Raw genomic sequence first — 26,155 nt, 5'->3', positions numbered from 1 at the left:
GAGCAAGCACGCAGGTTAAATAGACTTCTTTGTAGTCCACAAATTTGCCTTGTGTCTTAAACCTCAAGGTTTAAGTTTGCTGGAGCTTATGAAACAAGATCTGTGCATCCACAGATGATGGCATTTGAGCAATTTGTGTCTAGAATATATCTTAGAATTGGGAAGGGGATCAACTTCTTTTTTTTCAATTGTTGCCAAAGGGCTGAGAGTTTTCTCTTCTATCATACAGCTGTTAGCTTGTCAACCTTTACAAGGTGATCAAGTTTCTCTTGGGTGATTTGAAATGATTTTATTGGAAAACTTAACTTACTGCTTCTTGCCTCTTTATTTGTCTTCGGTTGTCTTTAAAGAAGTAGCTCAACCTAATTTTCTTTCTAGCCCTGGAAAATTAAATTTGTTAGGTCTGTTTTCTTTCCATCATGCTGTACTTGTAGTACTTTTCAAAGATGGCAGGTTTCTTGTAGGGAGCACAAGCACCTCAATTCAGTGCCTGGTTTCTCATCTTTTGAGGTAGTCCATTCATAATCTATTCAGAAATGGAATCATTCATCTAGTGATGAACATAGAAGGGCTACTAATGAAGATAAGCAAACAAAAAACTTTGATTTTTAACCCCCCTGCATCAGTTTTCACTTTTTGGATTGTTGTATAGTCCCTCTAACTGAATATCCAGTTTAGCTATGCGTTGCGTTCCTAATATTGGCAGATTGAGAAAAATGTATTTGTTTCATCAGAATGAACAAACCTTTTGGTTTTCAGTAGAGCGCCTTTTAACCTGTAAAAATAATTAGTAAACTAAATTAGACGCTTTATTTTGGTAGAGAAATGCTTATTGTCTTACATTTTGACCATATTAACTGTGTGTGTTTTACCAAGTATTTCATATTACAAAAGGAAGCCCTAACCCTGTAATATTAAAAAATTGTCTCTCTTTCTTAGGGCACCGGCAGGATGAATGCACCGAAGCAGCAGTGGAAGAGAATCCTCTTGTCATGCAAGGACACATTCCGTACACAACTCGGGAGGCTTCTTGTGCACAACTTGTCTCCAGCAAGGCCACTGCAAGAGAGAAAACAGGCTTTGGAGATGGTACATGAAGTAAACCATCAAGAGATTATGCGTGATTGCCTTAGCCCAGCTTTGCAAGTAAGTTCAAGAGTGTTTGAGAAGCTTGTAAAACCTGTATTCATTTTTTTTTGTTTAAATTTTTACAATTGTTTAGAACTATATGTTGTTCACTGCTGTTTTAGCAGTGTTTAGTGTGATCACAAAGTTCATAGAATGGTTTGAGTTGGAAGGGACCTTAAAGATCCAGCCCCCCTGCCACGGGCAAGGACAAGTCTGACAAAGTTATGTCATATAATGCCTGTGTGTACCTCTGCAATTGCTATATTATCCTAAAGGTAGATAGTATTTTAAGAGGCAAGATAGGATTATATCTGGGTACATTGACTCTGTAGCACATCAAACATCTCCTGTGTAGTGCTGAAACAAAAGGTGGTACTAGTTTTAACATGAAGGATTTTACTGAGGATGCTAGAAGCTAAGGTACCCTGAAAAAGCAGATTAATGAAGGAATTACCCTTGCCTTGGAACTCTAACTGCAGACTTCCTGAAACTTGTAAGAACTGATTGACTGTCTCTTAAAAACTAGTGGCAGTCTTCAGTCAAAGGAGTACTCTGTCTTTTCTTACTTAGCTTCTGTTAATTCTTAAAGTAGGATTGTGTATTCTATGTTCTTAACTCCAATAGCTGAATAGTTTCTCCCTGCTTTTCTGGATTTGTCAGGAAAAAGCTTTTTTGACTGTACTCCATGTTAGTGCAAGCTTGAGAGAAAGTATTTCTTAAAGCCATGATCAGGAATCAGGCTGTTTGAGATCTTCAGGAATTTCAAGAATGAAATAAATTATGTAAGTCATGCCACAGTTTTAGTCACTGTATACTAAGGAGAGAAAGTACTTACTGGATGAACCTATGACACTTAGGTGCGTCTGACCACATACACATTATTCAATTAAACTAACACTTTCACCAGTAAGAAAAGAGCTGATGACTTCTTTGGGGGAGTGCATTCACGTTGAGTGTGTTTATGGCCTGAATCTGCTTAACTTCATTATCTGTCAGCTCTAATTTGGTTAATCAAACAAGGTGTAGCATTCCTGGCAGGCAAAATTAGGAGTTTCTGGCACGAGCTTCCTGAAGTGTATAAACAAGGCTGCAGGAACTGAGTACTTGCAAAAAAAACTTAGCTTTCCTGTAAGCCGTTTGAAAGTCACAGGATGCTGGGGAAGTCTTATGTGGAGGATTAAATTCAGCAAGTTCTTTCTAGTTTGTCTTCAAACATTAAAGCAGCCATCTTTAAATCCCACAAAAATTAATAGAAGAAATCTGTCCAGGCTGACTAGAAAAATGAATGAAGTTGGAGAGGGGGAAAAAAAACTGCTCAGTGTTGTATTGTGGAAATGACTGTTCATCTGTTTTCCCCTCTTCCCTTCCCTTTGTCTTCTAGCATGGACCTAAATTAGTGCTCTATTTATATGAGTTAATACACAATCACAGTGATGAAATGACCAAAGAAGAACAAAGAGCAGCAGGAGACTTTGTGAATACATTAAAATGTTGTGGCTATAAGTGCATTCCTCTGAGCCCACGACCAAAACCAGATCTAATGAAAGCTCTGAAAGAGGTTTGTGAATAAAAACTTCACTTCAAAAACTGGGTACATTTGAGACAATTGTCTGTTATATGGGGTCAGAGTTTTGTTGCAGACAGCAGTTTTGTTTGCTTGGCGCATGGCTTATGCTTTTGGAGATTCTCTTTAGGTTCTGAATGTTTGTCACATATACTCAATGCTTCACAGCAAGCTCACATTAATGCTTCTTGATTAAGCGTATTACTTAACCCAAGCAAAGGTAAGAGTTCATGATAAGCTACTAGTATCTCTCATTGTCAGGAAAAAAAAAATTTCATGATCCCTTGGAAAAAAATGTAAAATTAAATTTCAAATATATTAAAACTACAGGAACTGAAATGAAGTCTTGATGGTTTAAAATGCTGTGAAGATATGAACAGTTTTGTCAGTCTTCCTTTTTTAAGTTGGCATATCCTTTAGCATCTGCTTCCTTATTTTGTCCATCTGAAAAAAAAAAAAATAAAGTAATATGTAAAACTTCCCTTCAGGATCAGAAGAAATATGAGATGGAAGAAGGTGTAAACAAAGCTGCTTGGGAGAAGACAATGGCTAATAATAGACAAAAGTAAGTGCTGCCTTAAAGGGACTGCAAGAACTCTGTAAGAATGTTTTCTTTTCAGCACACCCCACTGCAAAGCTGCCTATATGATTATTATAGATGTCTTTTCAAATTAACAGCACTGCCAGCCTTCAGTTTTTTATTTTACCATTATAGAAACAGCTTGATTGCAGGTATATGCATTTTGATAAGTTGTGTAATAAATCGCATTGCGTGAACTTCAGAATACTGAATCGTTTTTTCGCACATTTTGCATTTCACCCTTAGCTTTGCAGCTGTTGTATCTGTTCAATCACTTCTCTTGTTGCTGTGGTTTGTGCAATTAAATGTAAGACAAACGTCCCTGCAACTAACCCTGATCTTCAACAAATGAAATACTATATTCAGTATAGCATTTGACCACTTTTGTGAGCATGTAGGCTGCTGCTGCTTGGTGTAATGTAAATTTCAGTAGCTTGTGGTAGATTCAGAGGTTCTTTCCGTTAATTTACATTTCAGGCTTTGCCATAAAAATCAGATGTGAGGTGCACACTTAACAGGCTTCAATGTAGGCAACTGTAGTAGCTGTAGAGGTCAGCTTAGTCAAGTCCATCTAGATAAACAATAAGACTTTATGTTGAATAACTTGAGAGATTTGAGCAGTGGAAAATTACTGTTCTTACTTCAGATTTTTACTGTAATGATAGCCATTGATTTTTCCGATTGTTTTGTCTTGTCTTTGACCACAAGTAATAGCTTTTTTGAAGGCTAAGAAGCAGAAGGTATTCATGAGTCTCGTGAAAATTATGTAGGCTAAGTCGCTTTGCACCTGCTCTAACAAGAACTGTGGATATCTACTGCCAATGTGATCGTATTTTATAAGTTTTTGGTGTCTTGCCTTCCCTTTTCAGTGTGTTTATCTGACATTTTAAAACACATCTTTTTTCTCAGTCTCTTTCAACGTCTGGATACAAAATCTAAAGACATTTCTAAAATAGCTGGAGACATCACACAAGCTGTGTCTCTGTCACAAGGAATGGAAAGGAAGAAAGTAATCCAGCACATCAGGGGAATGTATAAGGCAGAGCTAAGTGCCAGCAGACATTGGCAAGAACTTGTTCAGCAGCTAACCCATGATCGGTAAGTTGTTCTCATCTCGGTGAAAAAGCAGGAGAGAGTCTCAGTGCCTGACATGGGTTTCTCATTTCTCATTCTACTTAGAGGCACGTGAAAGGTAGATGATATTAAAATTAGAATTGCTTACTTTTGCTAATCATCTGATGGATAAAGACTTGTGAAATACTTGATTTATTCTCCTATTTTTAAGAGTGAGTAGCCAAGTACTATTTCTATGCCGTTTGGACAGGTTTTTTTGTCAGATACATTTTACTGTGCCTAATAAAATGAAAAATGTCATAAAGCTTTCATATCTTTCATTACGTTGATGGAGTAACAAAGCATTTCTTGGGTTTTAGGTAATATTATTCATATTAGCATCCATATACTGTGTTCACTAATCTCCATAGAGCAAACAAAGAAACCTTTCTTGACAAGAAACCAAACACTGGTATCTTTACCACTGCAGAACTAGTGTTATGTCATGTTTGCAGCAGCTGAGTTTTCAAAATGCAGTATTGGATGCATTGTATTGCTGTTTTCTTCAGAATTAGTAACTTCAAGAGCAGTCTTACAGTAGTAGTTCATAAGTAGTCCATCAGTGGGATAGGATAGCTCATGAAAATAAACTACAGAATTCAGTCTCTTGATACTTTTTCAGAAATAATTGCACAGTGTACTACTGCGAAACTTCTGCCTTTCTACTATTTAAAGAAAAACAGAATTCATAAGCACATATACTGCCTCTGCTGTCAAACTCAAACGTGTTTTTTTCAGAGCACTCTGGTATGACCCAGTCTATTACCCAACTTCTTGGCAACTGGATCCAACAGAGGGTCCAAACAGAGAGAGACGCCGCTTGCAGAGGTGCTATCTAACTATTCCAAACAAGTACCTTCTCCCAGACAGGCAGAAACAGGAAGGTAATCATAATCATTACATCTTCCAGGAGCACATCTGAATTGTAATGATTACAAGTGCCTTATTATATGTGGTTTTTCAATAGGTATGATAAAAACTCCATTATCTTACTTATTTGAAGACAAAACACATTCTTCTCATTCTTCTACTGTAAAGGACAAAGCTGCAAGTGAACATATAAGGTAAGGTTTGGGTAACATTTACCTCCCTTTTCCACCTGCTCCCATTCCAAAGAAACAGTTCTCCTTACTTTCTTGTCTAAATAAACATTAAAAAAAATAAATCAGTGAGATAAGAGACAGATGTCAAAAACGGTAGGTTTTTTCCTATACTCATAAGCAAAAGATCAGAGCTACCGACATGTACGTTTTCTGAGTCTTAAAACAGTCTATCTCCATGACTTCAAAAAGTCAGTAAAAGCAAATACCATCTGGTGTGATATGGGGATGGGACTTCTGTGAGATAATCTGATGGGATTTCTTTACTTATTTGTCACTTGGATATGTAAGACAGGCAGTGCTACTAGATCTGGTAGGTCTTTCCGTCAGTGTCCAAAAGCGAGTTGTATTTTCATCCTCTCTACTTCTACCATTGTGTTACTCTGCAGTTGTGTCAATTTACCACCTATTACAGGCACTAATACTGCCTAAAATAACTGCAGAGAACACTCAAAGAAATAAATACAAATATGCTAATGTGCAAGTTGAGAAAGTTGGGGTTCTATTTTCTTTCCCTCCTTGGGAATTGAACCATTAGAGTCACAGTGTTGAAAAGTCTGTCTTCAACTGTAGCCTTTGAGGCTGTTAGTTTTAGGTACGTGCTGGAAGGTATGTAAATCCATAAGCAATAATACACTTTGAAATATTTCAGAGTTAATCGAAGATGTGTAAGTGTAGCACCTTCTAGAGAGACTGCTGGTGAACTGTTGCTAGGTAAGTAGAATTTTCAGTCCTCATAAATAATCTTTTTTTGTATAAGATTCTGCTGTATATATAAACTTAGCTGATTGGTTTTTTAAAGTAATTGAGCTGTTGCCTGACTTCTTATGAACTATATACTTTATAGATCAGTTTTGCCTTTCTTCCCTGCTGTTTGCATGAGTGCTATTTGGACTGTAGTTGACTCTTAAAGTTGCAGATCACTTGCTAAATGATGTGGAGTGATAAATTCTATTTCTGTCAAGTACTGTCTTGCCCAGGTACTATTCTTAGTATTCTTAACTCCTGGACACTGTTTATATAACACTAAAATGCATTATACAAATAGTAATATCATGTACCTTTTTGCAACTACTTCTTGCAGGAAAATGTGGCATGTATTTTATTGAAGACAATGCTTCAGATACAGTTGAAAATTCAGTGAGTATTAGAGCATATTGTCCAGCTTTAATTTTTCCAAACTATGACCATGAGTAGCTTTTGTCTACCACTGAGATTGCTGGAGTACTAGAGTTCAAGGTCTCTGGACAAAGCCAGCCACACTGATTAGTTTGGGTTCAGTGTTGCTTCTGTTGACCTTGGCTGTGGAATCAGTGGTGGTAGCAGAAAACAGGAAAGGTGTTGGCCTGGGCTGGGAGGGGTGAGGAGGGGGTGATGTGGGGAGGATTCTGCACCTTGCTGTCCATTGCTCTGGGTTCGTCAGCATAAGTGTGCAGAGCTTGCTTTGGTTTGCATCCAAGAACTTGCCTTACTGGAAGCTGGAGCACTAGGTAGTACAGAAACTCACAAGTGTACGAGTTGTGCTGTACTCTACAGCCTCTGATTCTTGAATTTTTCATTACATAAAACATTCTATCTGCCCCCTTGTCCTGTACAAGAGAGGACTGTTTCATTGAGGAAACTGGAACTGACCTGATTCTTCTGATATATAAAGGCTATGATGTATTATCTAAGTCTATACATCCTACAGACATTTAAAAAAAAAATCAAGATATGGATTATACTCCTGGAAGTCTTAAACTATTTTCAGTGAGCTCTTCCTTGCATTCACTAAGCATGCAGCTCTTGTGGTTTAAGATGTTTCCAGCTGTTTTGCTGCTTTGCCCTTCATAGAACTGTCAGAATTGGGATTCATGGCAAAGCTTTGCTTGCTTTGATTGGCTATCCAATATTTTAGCATAAGAGCCAGTGAAAGTATGGCATTGCTTGCGAGCGTTGGATAGGGAACTGGAACAGCTGAGGAGCATGCGTGGTGTTCTGCCCACTGCCTTGAGGAGAGTGGAGGGTGGGAAACGTATGAAGAAAATCACAGCAATATCTTAAAGCATCACAGTAAAATTGAAGTTTGCTTTACGATATGCTATATGGTTATAAACTGGCTGCATTAAAGCGTTTCTTCTTTGGAAAGTCTGTTTTTAAAGTAACTTTTCAATTACAAATTCTGCAGAGTTTTCATGGAGAAACTGAACCAGCATCATTTTCTTGGACCTATGAGGAAATTAAGGAAGTTCATAAGCGCTGGTGGCAGTTACGAGACAACGCTGTGGAAATATTTCTAACAAATGGCAGAACTTTACTCTTGGCTTTTGATAATACAAAGGTAATGTGAATAATATGTCAAAGTGTTTTGCTGTGTCTTCATAACATGTACGTTTATGCATTAGTTTTTAAGACCTGTTGCATGGACTAAATTCTGCCTAATACCTTTGAAAAAACTTTGCTGAGCTAGACTTCTAGACAAACACAATCATGTTGTAAAACACATCTCTGATGTATTAAGATATTAAAGAATCTTAGTAATAATAAACGTTATTCCATTACAGCAGAAATCTGGAAATTTGTAAAATAAGAAACTTACTAAGTCTTGATAGTTTGAAGCTTTTTAAATCATATGATTAAATATATGGTGTTTTCTTCTAGGTCCGTGATGATGTGTACCACAACATCTTAACTAACAACTTGCCTAACCTTTTGGAATATGGAAACATTACTGCTTTGACCCACCTGTGGTGCACAGGACAGATTACTAACTTTGAATATCTGACTCATTTAAACAAACATGCGGGCCGTTCCTTCAATGATCTCATGCAATATCCAGTATTTCCTTTTATACTTTCTGACTACACCAATGAAACACTGGACCTAAACGATCCATCAATATATAGGTAATATGAAATGTTTGGAACTAGTTAGTTATTTCCAAATACTTGAACTGATCATCCAGTATAGCTTTTTAACTTCACTGTACTAAACTGCACACATACACGAATGGAACTGTTCAGGGACAAGCCTCGTCCGTAACAACTTGGGCTTTTTACGATAAGTGGCTGTTTCACCTCGGATATTTAGATAAAATGCCTAGTGTTATGAGTGTGTATATTCAAAAGATGCTATGAATTTGACTTGTATACTATGTTAATATGATATGGATAGTTCACAGATTTAAATAAAAGCAGTGTGTTTAAATTCATGCGATTAAAGGCTTCCAGGCCAATTAGCGAAAATTAAATAGAAAAGGAAATAAAATTGTAAATTATTTGGCCAGTTACAAAATCATATCTTCTTTGTGAATAGATCCAAGTGAATTGTCCCACCTTAATAAATTTCTGTTAAACCGATTGAACGTTTGTGTGCACAAAGTCTGCCTCTGTATGATACTTCTGATTTAACAGAGGCACTCTGCATTTGCTCGCCTGTTACTGTGCTATGGGGTAGCCTGTGGGTCTGAGTTTGCCTTTAGCACTAACTAGGAGTGGCCTTTTTATTTTCCGAACTTTCTTGTAAGGTGCTGTTAAGTTTTGCTTGTCCTTTTCATTATATTAAAGGTGTTATTCTTAATAAGGCAGTATTAAATGGTGTGAATCAATGTCTTTATAAAAATGACAAGATATCAGTACTATTTCTGTTTCAGAAATCTGGTCAAACCAATAGCGGTGCAGTCCAAAGAAAAAGAGGATCGTTACGTGGATACTTACAAGGTAGTTTTGATAAATTGCTTCTTGCCTTTTTCCTGTGTATAAACGATATGGAGGCTTTAATTTTTAACATATATTGATGGGAGGAAAAGAAACCACAAATCCAGTATTTTATGTCCATGAAAATCTCATTTCCAGTATGCTACATTTCCTGGGAATTATTCTATAAGATGCTTGGAACCTGTTTTGATCTGTTCTGTACCTGAAATGATAAATCAATTTAGTCTTTCCATGTGATACTGCCAAGGAGGTTAAATTGATCTCAACTGATATCTTCTTACATATGAATATACATATATTTAAAGATCCTTACAGATCAGTAGGATAACTTACTGTTTTTTATTTGAAATTACTTCTGTGAAACTTGTGGCTATTCTTTCTGTTTGATAACAGAAAAGCTGTTTTCCCTCAAGTACTCTCTTATTTTAAGATGCCCTACTATGATTACAGTGCTCTTTGACTTTTTGCTCTTCAGAATGTCTTAAAGGCTGAAGGAAATAACAGCATGCTCAGGAATGAAAGCATCTGCAGCTGGACCTTCAAACTTAGGTCTATATCATCATGGTCTAGTGTATTATTTGAAAATGTTTTTTCCATTTACTATTGGAAAGCCTGTACAATGACTCTGTGTTAGAAAACAAGTTGAGAGGGGGGAAGAAAAAGTAGTAAATAACGGAAAACAGGTCATTTAAATTGGCTTAAGACTTTGATACCTAACTGGATTGTAAAAGTGTTCACATATCTTTAGACACTTAAAGTGTGTTCGATTCCAAATCACTTTTAAATGAATGTTCCTCTAAAAGTTTTAAGTTTTATTCCTAAACAACTTAGGGAAGCTCTTATTCTTCTTACTGGAATGGAGACTAAGTAGGAAGTTTGTGATTTTTTTTTTTTCCGACTACTTTTCTAGTATTTGGAAGAAGAGTACCGTAAAGGAGCACGAGAGGATGATCCAATGCCCCCTGTGCAACCATATCACTATGGATCTCATTATTCCAACAGTGGAACTGTGCTTCATTTCCTAGTTAGGCTGCCACCTTTTACTAAAATGTTTTTAGCCTATCAAGGTAAGATCACTTTTGCCCTTGCCTTTCTCATCTGGGCCTTGTCCCAATGACTCAGGAATGCTGTCTGCAACTCTGTTTGGCATAATTTATCAATTCCAAATAGCTGAGTTCAGTAACATTAAATCTGGTATGCTTTCACAGTAGACCCATTCTGAAATTATCAAGCTAGACGATAGTTGTACACCTTATATTTACACTCTAGTGTATGTAGAATAAAAAGCTGACCTATATTTGACTTGCAGTCCATGTGTAACACACAGTAATTGAGATAGAAGAATTTTAAATGTTCTCAGCTAACTGGTGAGCAGTTAACTAGAAGTTGCAGATGTGTAACTGTTACCGTGTCCATCATTGATATAACAAATTCAGTTTGGATTTCTTTACAGATCAAAGTTTTGACATCCCGGACAGAACTTTTCATTCTACCAATACAACCTGGCGACTCTCTTCATATGAATCAATGACTGACGTAAAGGAACTTATCCCAGAATTTTTCTACCTTCCTGACTTTCTAGTTAACAGAGAAGGTATATTAAGAGGCTACCAAAGCTATATACCCAGAACAGCTGTACAGTTGAGTCTGTGGGTTGAAACTGAGAACACTTATATCCTTTGACTCAATACGCTGAGTAGATGTACGGGAGAAATCTGGCACGAATTTGTGGGATATGCTAAAAAAGCTGTTATGCAGGACTTAAGGGAAGCTTTTTCATAATGATGTCAGAGGTGCAAAGGAGTTTCCTGTTGTCTCATTTTTCTATTTGAGTATGTACAGCTTGAATGTGTTTGGGGAGGACTTGTTAATGGTGCTGCTTTGTTAATCAACAATCACTCTGCTTGATAGTTAGCTTTCATAGAACCCTATAAAGTTTCAAAGTTGTTATCAACTAAAATGTTGGAACATTTACTTCCTTCTTTCTAGGTTTTGATTTTGGAGTACGTCAAAATGGTGACAGAGTTAACCATGTCAACCTTCCACCCTGGGCTCGTAACGATCCTCGTCTGTTCATCTTGATTCATCGTCAGGCTTTGGAATCTGACCATGTTTCCCAGACCATCTGCCACTGGATTGACTTGGTGTTTGGTTATAAGCAAAAAGGCAAGGCCTCTGTTCAGGCTATTAATGTCTTTCATCCTGCAGTAAGTATTTGTTAAGCAGTGTGTTCATTGTTCTTAGTAACTTAATGGGGAAAAAGTTTGGTGTGACTTGCTTGGAAAATATCCAGCATGAAGCAAGATCCCTTGCTCATGAAGTGTTGAAGAATAAGACAAGGCTTTAACCATTTCAGTGCAGAGCTGATAAGATCCCAGGGACTATTGTGAGACTTAAGTGATTTGTGTTGTCTTTCTTGCCTTGAGATAAGCATGAGGGATAATCAGGTATGGGGCTTAGACTTTCTGGATGGTTGTTTGCAGTGGTATACAGGTATTGTGTTTGCATGTACCTGCTTCCATCTTATTCAGAAGAAGCTTTTCATTTAGGCAGATTGTGCTGCAGCTTTTACTCAACTAAAATAGTTCAGTTTGTCCTGTGCTCATTGTTTGTGTTCTTCCTTTCATATACATCTTGTGTTTTGTCCCTCTAATGAGCACTTTCCCCTCCAGTAAACTTAATTTCAAGTAAATCTTCATTTAATGTGAAGAATTCGAGTTTCACTACTTAATTGGAACATGGATATCTCAGATTGTATTCTCAGATTCAGTCCTTACTATCACAAAGCTTGCTCAGCCAGATAGTCCTGGTTTCAAATGCATTCAAATGTTTTCTGTGTGTTTGGTGTTCATTCTATAGGTGGAATTGCTATAATAAAGCAGTAGTGTTTGGCAGTGATGGCTTTTTCTTTTTCAGTAGCCATCAAAATACTTTCCTTCCTTTTCCTTTTTTCATGCTTAAGTATTGATTTAGTTATTACCGTAAGTTTCAAATATTAAGTTTGTGTGAGTGTGTTCATTGCTTTTTAAAGTGAAAAGTCAAGGCGCTTGCCAGTGTGACTGGGAGAAAGTATGCAGTACAGAGACATGAAAAGGACAAGTAGAGGAAAGAAAAAAATTTCCACTCCCCTGAAATATGAAGGTTCTTCCTCCCTCCCCACCCCAAACCAGAGTTTTAATATGTTAATTAAAAAGAGGTACAGAAAACAAACTTTCTCAATTCTTTGTTCATCATCAGCAACCCTTCTGTTTTTGCACAGATTAGTAAAGGTCTGCTAAGAAAACCTCTTTGACAGAAATTAGTCATGGAATACATGTAGGAGCAGCTCACATGATAAATGTTAGTGGTAGTTATCTCCAATAAAGGAGTGGTGACAAGGTTACTGTTCTCAGTGGCTCTTTAGTCAGCACAGCCATCATGGGATGGCTTCCAGTCCAAGTCTTAAGCAAAATAGTGAAGAGCCTTTCTCTAAATTTGTGTGCACGTGTTGAGAAATCTTTCCCAAAGACAAACTGGACAAGCTTATTCTTGCCCCTCCCTTTTTTTTCCCCTTTCCTCTCTAGACCTATTTTGGGATGGATGTTTCTGCTGTTGAGGATCCCGTTCAGAGAAGAGCCCTTGAAACAATGATCAAAACATATGGGCAAACACCTCGCCAGCTGTTCCATGCAGCACATGTTAGCAGACCTGGATCCAGGCCTATCATGGAAGGAGAACTTCCTGCTGCCATGGGATTACTAGTGCAGTTTGCTTTCAGAGAAACCAGAGAACACACTAAAGAAATAATATATCCAGTATGTCATTTTGATTTGCAAGATGATTTAATTAACATTCATATGCTGTAATGATTGTACCTTTATGTTTACAGTTTCCTTCCTAAAACTGCAACTTACTACCTATATTGTACTGTAAAGAAAATACACAAAACTAGTAAAGTGATAGTGAAAATTATTTTCCTGCATTTTTGATATATTTTGTGTCAAACTGAGATAGATCTGAATTTATCTTGGTTATAGCAAATACGTGTTTGAAAGCATTTCACTTAACTGGTTTTATACTTTCAAGGATGAATTCTGGAATCTGTGTGCAAACCTATAGTAGGTAAACACAGGTGTGCTTTCTTTCATCCTCAACTTTTTCATTGTTGGTAGGACAGTTCAACTTTCTTCACTTCAAACACTTTCCCTAAAGCCTAGTGAAAAACTGTATCCTTGCATTTAAAGAAATCAGTAGTTTTTGCTGCTCTACCTGAACTGCCAGCTTGCTATCTCAGCCTTTTAAAGAAGTTTGAGAACTCCCTTAAAGCTAATAGTTTAGCTGATGGTACTGCAGTGCTTCATGCTTGTCTTTCTAGTATTTTTAGAGTACTTCAGCAGTCCTTACCATGTGATTACTTACAGGAATGTGGTATGAATGATTCTCCCTTACTAATGAAATAATATTTTTCTGAAAACTCTTTACCACCTTTTAATTTGAACCTTATTTGTGCTTGTTTTAGAGTCCATTACCATGGATAAAAGGCTTGAAGTGGGGAGAATATGTTGGTTCCCCGAGTGCTCCAGATCCTGTTGTCTGCTTTAGCCAACCACATGGAGAGAGGTTTGGCTCTCTCCAGGCTTTGCCAACTAAAGCTATCTGTGGTTTGTCCCGCAAGTTTTGCCTTTTGATGATATACAGCAAGGAGCAAGGTACGAATTTGTGCTTACACTCTATGTGCACAATAATACATGTGAAAGTGAGCCATAAAAAAATTTAATGCTACTATTATTCTCCATCAAGCTTCCAAAATTTAGTCACTTTTGCCAAAGATTGATTTATAAATCCAGTAACAGCTTCCACATGTGTGGTATCTTTCCTGGAGAGTGGATTTTACTCATAATTTTCAAAGCTACATAGAGGCATCCTGTAACGAAGATGATATTTTTCATTAAAGTGACTGAAGCACGAGGATTTAACTTTAGAGCTTACCAGCATATTAACTCCAAGAAGAGCTGAAGAACAGATTAAAAGAACATATGGCAACAGAAAGGAGAATTAAAGGAACGATTTTTAGAGGCAGAGAAGGAGGAAAGTTATCAATTAAAAGCAGAGGTGAAGGATCTTCTGCTTTCAGATAAACTCCTCAGAGGGATTCTTGTTGATAATGTACAAACACTTTCTCATACTTTTCTTTTTCTCTTTGTAGCATGTACTAGTGAAGGGTGCTTTTAAATAAAATGCTTCACATTTACTCAAGAAAAATAGGTAACGTTCTCCTTAAAGTTACGAACAATCATTTTGCTATCTGGGAAGTATTGTCAGCCTCTTCCCCTTTTCTCCACTCCCACTAGATGCAATGTTTCTTCAAAAAGGCTTTGTCCATGTTGCTAACTGTCTTTGGAGAACACTGAATGTCTACATAGTCTCTGAAAACTGTTTGTTTATAGTACATTACAGATTAAGCCATAGCCTAACAGAAAATATATTTTGAAACTTTGGAGTTGTTTATATTCTCGCTTGTGGTAAAACATAGACCTGAGATTTTTACTGCTGACTATCAAAGTGATGAGTTCTTTGGTTGCAGCATATGTGACACAATATTATGTGCCTTCAGGTGTGAGAAGCATGCACAGTACTGATATTCAGTGGTCAGCTATCCTGAGCTGGGGATATGCCGATAACATTTTACGACTGAAAAGCAAGCAAAGCGAACCTCCAGTAAATTTTATACAGAGTTCACAGTTCCATCAGGTAAAAGAATCAGTCTCGTTTAATGTTGCTAATTTAAGTGGTGGCCTGACTTGGCAGTAGGTACTCTTGCTTTCATCTTTGCAAAGCCTGTGGTAAATAACAGATCTTTTTCTTGGCGATGAGCATCTAAACACAACTTATCTGTTTGATTCTCCTTTGCAATGTGTCCCTCATTTCTCGACTGTATCTTGCTCCTGGATGTGTTCTGTACTAGGTAAAGATCCCTTTTGAATGCATTTAATTTTTGTAGCTTTTCTCTCCTATGGAATATTGGTGTGGGTTTACAAAAGCTTAAGTTCTGGGCCAGGAAAAATGAATACAGGAAAAAAATTATAGATGCCTCATACTAGAAGCAGAACTTCACTATAGTTTAGGATTCCTCTGAAAAATGTTGTCTAAAAGATTGTTAGGGAGCACTGCATAATCTGTTATGCTCCAGTCATTGGTGAGATTCTACTGAAAAGACTTTGGCTGATGATGTGGCTGTAGATCTAGAAATCTGCAGTAGTTCACTGCTCTTTAGCTGTGAATTCTGGGCTATGCAGAATTTCCCCCTTTACATTATTTTTGAAGTAATAGCAAATATATACCTAGAGCAAGTATATTTTAACTCTTGGATTTCTTTAGCTTAAGTATTTTACATGGCTTCTCTTAGGATAACCAATAAAGCATCAGTTTGACCAAATGCTATGGCATAATGAAAATAGCAGTTACAATAGTTTCTGTTTTATTTTTTTCTGGCTTTTTGTCTTTCCAAGGTAACAAGCTGTGCTTGGGTGCCAGACAGTTGTCAGCTGTTCACAGGTAGTAAATCTGGTGTCATCACAGCATACATGAACAGATTCACTAGCAATATGGTAAGTTCCATTGGACGAGATTTATATTTAAGGATTTAGCTGTATTCCCTATTACAGTCTTTTTTTTTTTTTTGACAGGAGAAGTGAGAAAAGGGAAATAGGTTATATCTAGGACAATGGCTAAAAAGATCAAGTGCTTGTTTAATATTTATTTTTGAAGGATTGTCTTTGATATTATTAAATAGACTTATCTCAGCATGTTTATTTGTGGGTTTTTCTTAACCTGTTGTTCACATACTGCTAGCCTTTAGTCAGCCCTCATCATCTGGGTGTGTTACTAATTACACATACAGCTCTGACTGTATTCAGGCTAGGGCTTGGAATTGAAGCTCTCTGGCACAATGAAGCTCCCTACATTAAGGAGTAACTCTTTCTGTGAAGGAGACAGAGCCTTTCAAAGCCTTAACTGAAACTGTGGAATGCATTTCCCCAAAGTAAACAACATTTCAAATGCATAAGGCACTTAGAGAGCCGGGATGAAGTCTCTGACAGTGCTTATATTAACGACTAAGCCTCTTCACTTTATCATATTCCCCAAGGATAAATACTGTGTGGAGAAGAGTAACTTGCATTACTTAATGCATTAGTGGAAGATACTGAGATACTAGTAGAAGTCGCCCTGATGCTATGTGGTAATAAGCATGGGATGAAAGTGTAAATAGAACTCAAAATTGATCTTCTGGTTCAGACTGAGTTTCTGTCTGACTTTCTCCAGCAGTAACTTCTGCTCTTCATAGTTTTAACAAAGAGTTTGTAGTTTTCTTGACAGGTAGATTCAGGTGTGTCCATAGGACTACCCATAGGAACAACTAAACTAAACTGATTTCTAAAGTTTAGCTTGATATGGATACAGACATTGGCAAACACGTTTCTGGTATTGTACTCTTGATGGTCTTGAATCACTACATGAGCATGGGCCAGAGAGAACCTTGGTATGATCTGCTATGCCTACTCAATTTCTGGTTTTCAACAGGGGCAAACAGCAGATACTTAGACTGAGAAGAGCACAAACATACAGTGATTTCTTCCGTGGCTTTCTTCTAGTTTCCAGTGATCTGCTGCTCAGACCTCCTGAGCTCAGCAACACTTTTGAGTTTAAAAAATGAAGTAGAGCTTGAAGCCTGCAAGCTTCTTAAGTCAGGCACCTTAACTGCTCACCAGAATAGTGAGCTTGTAAACAACCTGTACTGAGAATTGGATTCCAGTTGAAAATTTTTGAGGTACTAAAATAGAAATTCTATATACTTGCCTTCTGCAATGCTAAAAAGACACTCCAGTAGTGGGATTATGATTCTTAAGTTTCCTGCATTTCCTGGAAACAAGTTATTTTTGTTCAGCTGCACAGATGTTGTCTTTGAGACCATCTTTGCTGAATTTCTCAGCACTGACAGCTTTACATGCCCTAGGCAGACTGACCTTGTGCCAATTTTGTAGCTCCTGTTGTTGAGTAAGTTACTCAAGTCAGGGCTGCAGGGAATGCAAATGTGGTTTCTAGCATCTGTTCTGTGTGCATCTTGTCAGCTGTTCAGTGATAAAGTGAACAGTCTGTTATAATGCAGTACTTAAAACATGAATATTTTGCCTTGTTTCACACTTACATAAATTCAAAGCATAGGCATAAAACAGGTATCATGTTGTTAATTGAACATGGGAATTCAAAGGCATGCTGTCAGAATTCAAGAATACCTCAATGTTATACTTCAGGTGCTCTGTTTTCCCTAGCCTTTAAGATGGTAAAAAAAAAAGTACTGCTTTGAAACTGATTTATCTTGACAATAAGTCATACCTTCATGAAAACCTCAGCCAAGGTTTTCTGGTTGTACAAATTACTCTAGCCTTCACTTGCTGACTAGTAGAGTTGTCTTGCAAACAGAAAGAGAGCACTTGAATTATCTGAGTAAAACTGGGCAGTGATCATTTAAATACTCCACTCACGTGCTGTAAGTGATCATTTTGGGTAACCAACAGAAAGAACAGCTATTTAAAGGTAGATATATACCTGCATGTTTTTCCATATCTATCTAGAGTTTTGGTGGTTGTCATCTAAGAACAAGTGGGAAGTAAAAAAGGATGGTATTTTAGGCGTGAGGCAATTTCATAACTTATTAGACCTTAATACAGTTGGTGATAAAATTCCAGCTTGTCTCCTTTGAATATTCCAATATTACAATAATCCAGTGAAGAATCAATAAACTACTGCTATTAGTGCCATAGAGAGAAGGTACAGGTGAATCCTGCTTTCAGTTCAAGTGTTGAAGTGCAGATCAACAGCAGACGCTTAAAGGAGATGGGAGGAGCACAATAAAAGGGTTATCAAAATCAGTTGTTCTTCAGAAAATCAGAAGTCTTGATTGTTGCTGTTATGGAAAAAAATGGTATAATTCTTTGTCTAATCTGAACAAAAATTAAAGAAGGATCTGCATATGTGAGATACCAAACTGTTCTGAGAATGACAACTGGGTACTTTTGTGTGTCTTAATTGGATGAGATGCTCAGCAGCAAGAGCAAAATACCAGGTCTTCCTGTTGTCAAAATGTGCAATTGACTTTTGCGATATTACGTAGATTATATTGTCCCTTTCAGTGCAGAAAGACATGTCGCTTCTGTACAAACTAAATATAGTTATATTTTTGTCTTGTCTATTTCTACTCCCAAGCTTTTTGTAGACCTGCTATATGCATCCTGTACCTCATACAAAAATGCTGACAATGTGCTCTGACACGTGCAAGGAAACAAGCGGAAAAATGTTCCTTTCTCTTACAAAAATTATTCTAATCTCTGTACAATGAGTTGTCTTAATTAAAACTTTAGTATTCTGATTAAACAGCTCCTTCAATTCAGCCAGTTTTCAGGAAGTCTGAATCATTTCAAATGATAGAACTTGAATAAGAAGCATTATTTGGTTTTAAATTTGCTGCTTTGATTTTTATCCAGCAGTTTCTATATTTAAATTTGACTTCCTGCATATTTTGCTAGCTTGGTATCACTGAAGTAGTTGGCACCAGCTTGAGGAATTCCCAATAATTTACTGTGCACAGAGTGATAACTGCTGAACTGGGTTTTCCTTCTGTGTTTCCGGGCGCTTCCTCTAGATGCTAAAATACTGAGGACTGCCATTTCGCTGTCATGTGGAAACAGCAGTCTTGCAGAAAACAAATCAGCTGATTTCAAGACGCATAATTGAGAAGAACTACGATAGTTCTTCGTTTCGATTCATTGGACAACATCAAAATGCTTGCTTAAACTAAAGCACTGGAAGAAAAAAGTTGAACATTAATGATATGTGTGGTTTACCACGTTATAAAGTATTAGCACCATTGCTAAAGCGATGACATTAAAAGCAATGGGAGCTATTTTTTGAAGTCTAAGGTTTAAACTTGTCCCTAGGCTTACCCTTTTCAGAAAAAAAGACATTAATTTTTTTTATGAGAGTTCATGGTTTGTTTTGCTGTTTTTCAGCCTTCAGAGATAGAAATGGAGTCACAAGTCCATCTGTATGGTCACACAGCAGAAATAACAAGCTTGTTTGTGTGCAAACCATATAGTATAATGATAAGTGTCAGCAAAGATGGAACCTGCATCATATGGGATTTGAACAGGTACAAGTATATATGTAACTTTTTCCCAATGGCTTTCTTTTAAAAATCTGTTTTCCAGCTTCTGCATATCTTCACCCTTTTAAAGTTAACCAAGTTTGTTCTATGTATGTCTTAATGTGAAGTCAAACCCTTACTGTTTTTTCCCCATGAAGGGTGCTAGAATTCTAGAATAAATATGAAAAATGCCATTATCATGCAAAAGTTGATTTAAATTAATACTGAATATTTTCCTCAAAGAACCTTTTCTGTGCTTGTGTCTGAACTTCAGGCTTGTTCTCTTTTTCCTCAGGCTATGCTATGTCCAGAGTCTGGCTGGACACAAGAGTCCTGTGACTGCAGTTTCCGCTAGCGAAACAACTGGTGATATTGCAACAGTTTGTGATTCAGGTATGTTTGGCAGTCAAGAAAGCTGTTTTGACTTACAGACCAAATAAATTGTAAGACTTGCTATTATATCAGTTACCGAGTGTGTGTTAGTCATCTGAGGATGCATTTGGTCAAATAGGTCTTTTGTTGTGGGGTAGTTTTTTTTTAACATAGTAACATAAATTTTTCCAGATATGATTAGGCAGGTGTTGGAGTAAAATGTAGAGATATAAAAGCTAACAGCTTGATCTCTTTATAAAAGACTTGAGATTTCAGCAGATTCCTGGGAGACCTAAATTCTGCGAAGTTGGCTGCCTACATTTTAATAAGGGTTTGTTGTCCAAGGTACAGTTCTTCAGGGGAGTACAGTGTATTACAGAGCAACAGAATTCTTGTTATTCACTCTGTGGCTTTAAATGCTTCCATATCCACAGAAGCAAACATAGATTTGCTTAGCTATTCACTAGTTTAAAGCAAAGAGGGGTAACAGCTGTACTAAAGCAGAAATAGTACATATTCTGTATTAGGGCTCATACAGAGGAAAATAATTCTCCTCATCTTACTTTAAATGAGGTTTTTGTACAGTCTTTTTTTCTGCATAGTACTATTTCTGGATGAGAGCATTAAGACCTATTTGAGCAGCAGGTTTTTGAGTACTTCGTAAATCGGAACACTTATTCACGTGAAGAATGACTGTGTGGTACAAGACTGGGTATTGGTAAAGCAGAGCTAAGTCAGAGTCCTCACACGATTTTGCTGTCTCAAATACCTGTGTGTATTGTGTTAACTTGAGACTGGGAGGGAAACAGACTCCATCTAAATGACAGAATATTGTTCCATTGATCCAAGGAGGTACAGAATAAGAAGAAAGAGAGCTTAACTTTCTTTATCTGTGTTGTTAGAAAACAGTTATTGACCCAGTTCTCACTTTGGGGCAATTTTCTTTCTCTCTTGCCTTGAGTAAGATAGGTTTTATATACTGAAGTATCTCTTAGCCACCTCTTCTTATTGTAGTCTGAAATAGTTTCAGTTCCGTCTATGTAGTCTAATAGTGTTCCAAATCTGGGGTGGGGAGGGGGGAGTTGGAGGCAAAATAGCACAGTCTGTAGTATTAAAGGACAAGGGGAAATTATTCTGGCAGTTTCAGAAACCTAGTATTTAGGCTTTAAACTGACATGGAGAGTTTCAACTTCACTTCTGTAGCTCACGAACCATTTTGTTTTTTTCTGGAAGAGATTGTATTCTTTAATTGGTAAGGGACATGAGTTTCAATCCCTTTTAAGACAAAGCAATAGCTGAGTTATTAGTTCTTTGATAGAATCAAATGATACCAGATAACCAGGTAGGATAATTGTGCTTGCTACTTGTAAGTACTTTGCTTAAAATGCAAGCCAGGGTACAAGAACTAGCTGTTTAAAGTAGATAGTATGAATTCACTCTTACTGATTCCTTGTTAGTACATGAAAATTGTTCATTACAAGTAAATTCATCTAACATTTTGTAAGTACGATGTTCCATAAATATGAAGTGATGTCTTCTAAATCACTGCAGTGGTTTGGTGGTTTGCATGCTACCTGTCACAAATGGAGGGACAAGTTAATTGTTTACTGCAGCACACATCACTGCGAGTCATTTAAACCTTCTGATCTTTCAAGAAGTTTAACTCTTGACACTTGAAAGATTCTGTTGCATAGACCTAGCTGTAGTCTAGATGTATTTTTTTAATACTGCCATGCTATGTTCTGTTGCAGTTGGAGGGGGTAGTGATTTGAGACTTTGGACAGTTAATGGTGATCTTGTGGGACATGTACACTGCAGAGAAAGTATTTGCTCTGTTGCTTTTTCTAACCAACCTGAAGGAGTGTCTGTCAACGTAATTGCAGGAGGACTTGAAAATGGAGTTGTAAGGTAAGCATTTGAGACTTTTATTTATTAAAATGCTTTATAACTTAGGCTCGCAGTTTACAAGCATGTAGCTGAACGTCATGCTGATATTTGGCTTTAAAGAAGGTGGGCAGGCTACTGTTCAGTTTCCAGTCTTCGTAGTTGCTAAATAGGTGATGTTTATCATTGAAATATTTGTAAAATTAGATGTGAAGAAATCCCTTTTTCTTTCAGATTGTGGAGTACATGGGACTTGAAGCCAGTACGAGAAATAACATTTTCAAAGTCAGCCAAACCTATTGTAAGGTAAGAAGAGCTTAAGTCTACAATAAACGGATTTTGCTAAGGGGAGGAGGGGAAGGAGGAGGAACGACCCAGCAAACAAATAAAACCCACAACAAAATAGCCTTAAGTATTGAACGTGGATTTGACATGAGAACAGGAGGTAAACACCCATGTCTCAAAAGAGCAATGCAATCCTACTAATTATTCATGAAAGCAAAATGAGCACAAGTGTACTGTATTTGTAATGACAGTAATAACTAGGTTCTGCTGCTGGCAGATAGAAATTAGCAGGATTCCCTTGAGAACTGAACAATAGCTGCTCTTCTTATTCTTAAGTATAATATTTTTCCCTAGAATCTGTGTAAAAATCATAAGATAATATTAACTTTGTCAGACTCAAATAGACAGAGTTTTTCTCCTGCAGAAATAAATGGAAACATTGTTTTCCCTGGCCATTTTTTTTTTCCCCTGATGTTAGAGGGAAATGATGGAGAAGAGAGTAAAGGAAACTCAGAAGAGCCTGGAAGCTGCCATTTTGGAATGCTTGTGTAATTTTCTAAGTCCCCTTGATGATTTATCTAAGCAGAATTATTCTCATGCCAAAGTGTTTTCAAAACATAGTCAAAGGATCAAGTCTTTGATATCCCCAGTGCTACAGTACCCTGCACAGAGGTCTTAGTTATGCCAAAATTTTATCATCTTAATGCTAGCGTAGTAACAAATTAGTCTAAAAAATTTTGTTTTGACCATTTCTGAAATATCATTTAAAACCCAAACCACTAATCAGCATTTCTTAGAAATGAAAAACATTGTCTTGATAGCAGTTACTGTCTTTCTGTTACCTCCTTTAAGAAGCGTTTTCACAGAGCTTGTTCATAATGATTTAGTAGCTATTGAGTAATTTAAAGTTTCCTGCTTAAATGAGACAGAGCATGAAGGTCAGCATCCATTTTCTTTAACATTACCTGTGGCATGACTGAAGGGCTTTACTACTGTTATAGTTTAAGTAACTACTGTTATAGTTTAAGAAATGCCTAGCTGAGCACGTCCTGTGCTATGCCATGAAATCTGCTGGATTTAGTTTCTGCCTTTGTCAGCAAGCAAGTTCGGAGGGCACCAAGTTCTGTCACTGAAAAGCCTTCCTTCCAGGAGTAGAAGGGGCACACCGGGGAGAGAGGAGGGTGCTGAGACTGATCCTACCCTTTGATTTGATGCTGCAAAGAAACGAGTACTAAACTGCAGGGCATGTTGAAGTTCTGGGCAGAGCTGTAGTTCAGCCTGTTTGGTTACAAAAGTGAACAAACAGGTATATGCGAACGTATCGCTGTGCTAATGCACTCACTGCGTCTCCCCTGACAGCTAATCTTTGTTGGCTACACTCTTACAGATTCTTACTGTCTTCTGGCATTTTGAATAGCCAAGTCTGATACAAAAATCGATTGTCCTCTTGTTTTTCAGCCTTACGTTTTCCTGTGATGGGCATCACTTGTTCACAGCTAATAGTGATGGAAATGTTATAGCTTGGTGTCGCAAGGACCAGCAGCGCCTGAAGTTACCCATGTTCTATTCATTCCTGAGCAGCTATGCAGCTGGGTGATGACTATTTTTGCTGCTAACTCATGTCTCTGATGCACTTTAAATCCAAAATAGTTCCTAGAATCTTGTATTTATCTGGATTTTGAAGTACTTTGAATGTCTCTAGAATGACTGAATAGATTTTTAAAAAGGGCAGTCTAAGGTGGTTGTAAAATTGCGTATGTGCATGCACAAACCTGGAGCATATCCAGGTCACCAGGAAGCTCTGGTCATATGCTCCAATACCAGCAAAATGGCTTGTAAATGCTATAACACACAAGTCAAAATGCTGCAATATAAAACATAATAGTTTTTTTTAAATCACTTCTTAGACAGAAGTATTTAAAAAAAAAAAAGATTGATAATGCTTATTCCCCTTCTTATGTTGTAAAATATCAGCAGCATAAAGTTCTGTAAATAGCTATTAAAATGTCAGCATATGTATATCTGATTAGTTGAGCGTGGTATAGTTGGCTCTGGAATAAGCAACCCAAAACTTAAAAATCCAAGACCACTTAAAATTGCTTTTTTTGAGAAGCAAAGTACTTAGTAGGTGCTTTTTGCACCATCTTACGGTATTGTAATGCTAAAAACTGAATTTCTGTTATCTTTACATTTGTAATTTTTGCCATCTCTGTTAAAGTAATAGTCTTTACATCAGGCAAAAATAAAATACTTGTTTTGGTGATGGGTAGACACCTCATGGCATCATGAAGCGGTAGTTAGATCATGTTTTGGTTTTGTTTTTTAATGTAGTGTTAACTCCCTAACTTGGTAATGCCTAACTATTGCAATTCTGTGGCAGAATATATATTATACATACACACACAGCTTATCTTCCAGAGCTCTAAAAAAGGTGTTAAAGGCACAGATGTGCTCCTGTTCTAGTGTCACTGAAGTTCAATAAACTGTAAAATGTTTGAATCTAACTGCTTGAATAATCAATGTTCATAGACATCAGATGATTTGAAGAGTTTACACAGATACACTGTGCAAATATGTTATTTATTCCTAGGTGCTATTTTTTGAGGGGGAAAAAAAAATAAGCCTCCATTGTGAAAGGCTTAACAAATTTGAATTCTTAGGCCAGATGAAAATTAATAAATCAGTTGATTAGTCCTGAAGACCTCTAAACCTGACACCACGAATGAGTGCCTACTAGTCATGCGAATGGCAGAACAAGAATGCTGCGCAAGTCTGATGTAGTTACACTTTTCTTTTAATGCTTTGTTTTTTCATCATTGATGTGTTCTGCAATTGCCATACAGATGAACTGCTGTATCTTCTCCTGGTTTAAGGTTCATCTGCCTTCAAAACACTGTATACTGAATTGTCAAGTTGTGATGGAGATGACATACACACAAGAAGTCTTTGCACTTCTTTTGAAAATTCCAAACAGTCTTCAGAAACTCTTGCAACTTCCTGATTGAAGAGCTTTTCAAACCAGAAAAATTTAAGAAAAATATTCTCATAGTCCACGACACAAAGGCTGATCTTTGGTTCAATTAAGCAAGTGGCTACATACTGTATGAATTGAATTTAAAGCTGCATATATTGTAGCAGCATTGTATGGGGTGACTTTAGTCATGTTTTTTACTGTCTAAGTGTTAATGTAAGGTCCAAATACAGACTGAAAAGCTTCCTCCTGGCTCATGTTGAAGTGATGTGCTTTATTTAAGAGAAAAAATACAAATATTGTGGTTTTGGGGTGTTGCTCACAAAGGCTTATTTTTATAAAGTAGAATTCCACTTGTTACAAATCAATATGCAAAATTGCTGGCCTTGTAAAGAGTGCAATATTATATATTTTTATGTAAAAGTAAAAATCATTTTTTGAAGCAAGGAATATTTATTCAGTTTAACATTCTGGAACTATAAAAATAACATTGCAATAGTATCTGTGCATGATGTACTGAAACTTCCTGTAAATGTCACATTCCACACTGTCTTTGTATATACACTGTCACATTATTGGCTAATAAACAGATCTTTGTAGCAAATTGTTTGAGATTATTAGAAACATGTTTTTGGCTTAGTTTCACCTCTGTTCTTTTAGACATCTTGCCCATCTTGCTCCGGATCAGTTCCTGCTGTAGACTTTTGTATTTTAAAAATCATGAAGTGGGAATGTTCTGTTCATGGACTACATCACGTGGCTGTCAAACTGAATGGGGAGGTGTAAGATGGGAAGTGGGAAACCCTAGGCATATCACTTCACATGTGCGTGCATGTGTTCTTCCTTCCCATAGGAATTGTGGCTACAATTCGGATGAAGTAATGGCTGTCAAAGCAGACATGTTCCCCTTCCTCTCAGCTGCCTTCTCCCTAAAAACCTGACTGAGCTAAGGAAAGGCAGAAAAGCAACTCCCCTCTGGATTCTCTGAGGGAAGGAAGAAAGATGCTGGGTGGAAATTAAAACTGGGATCTCTGGGAGGCTTCTGACAGAGGGTGCAAGGCTCTTCCTGTTGGAAGCCAAGGTTTGAGAGAGGGTCATGTGGCAGGGCCTATCTGATACCACTTGCAGGATTCTCTGGTAAACCTGGATCATTATGATCCCGTTGTGGAGATACACAGTGAGAAAGGGGAGGGAATAACCAGATACAGTGGGGAGAGGAGAGGGAGTCTCCATTACCGAAAAGTGGTTTCTGTGAGAAAACAAAAACACATTTCAACTTGTAC

The 26,155-nt window shown here is 37.2% G+C and overlaps 1 protein-coding gene across 1 annotated transcript in view; it reads left to right on the top strand.

Annotated features, from left to right (window-relative positions):
* LYST (lysosomal trafficking regulator) overlaps window positions 1-25,181 on the top strand; it is a 70,555-nt gene extending 45,374 nt beyond the window's left edge. Inside the window, 23 exon segments of the mRNA XM_009988302.2 lie at window positions 940-1,146; window positions 2,510-2,686; window positions 3,181-3,257; window positions 4,182-4,370; window positions 5,124-5,269; window positions 5,353-5,449; window positions 6,138-6,199; window positions 6,570-6,625; window positions 7,653-7,805; window positions 8,126-8,370; window positions 9,117-9,183; window positions 10,091-10,247; window positions 10,634-10,774; window positions 11,170-11,387; window positions 12,744-12,974; window positions 13,679-13,868; window positions 14,774-14,910; window positions 15,669-15,767; window positions 19,227-19,366; window positions 19,656-19,753; window positions 21,484-21,640; window positions 21,851-21,922; window positions 23,360-25,181. Coding sequence (XP_009986604.2) covers window positions 940-1,146; window positions 2,510-2,686; window positions 3,181-3,257; window positions 4,182-4,370; window positions 5,124-5,269; window positions 5,353-5,449; window positions 6,138-6,199; window positions 6,570-6,625; window positions 7,653-7,805; window positions 8,126-8,370; window positions 9,117-9,183; window positions 10,091-10,247; window positions 10,634-10,774; window positions 11,170-11,387; window positions 12,744-12,974; window positions 13,679-13,868; window positions 14,774-14,910; window positions 15,669-15,767; window positions 19,227-19,366; window positions 19,656-19,753; window positions 21,484-21,640; window positions 21,851-21,922; window positions 23,360-23,498 — 3,255 coding nt within the window. The 3' untranslated portion in view covers window positions 23,499-25,181.
* The last annotated feature ends 974 nt before the right edge of the window (window positions 25,182-26,155 follow it).

Source organism: Tauraco erythrolophus, chromosome 2 (genome assembly GCF_009769465.1).
Source record: "Tauraco erythrolophus isolate bTauEry1 chromosome 2, bTauEry1.pri, whole genome shotgun sequence".
Taxonomy (NCBI): domain Eukaryota; kingdom Metazoa; phylum Chordata; class Aves; order Musophagiformes; family Musophagidae; genus Tauraco; species Tauraco erythrolophus.
The sequence above is the reverse complement of the archived record's forward strand: the minus strand, read 5'-3'. Positions and strand labels throughout refer to the sequence as shown.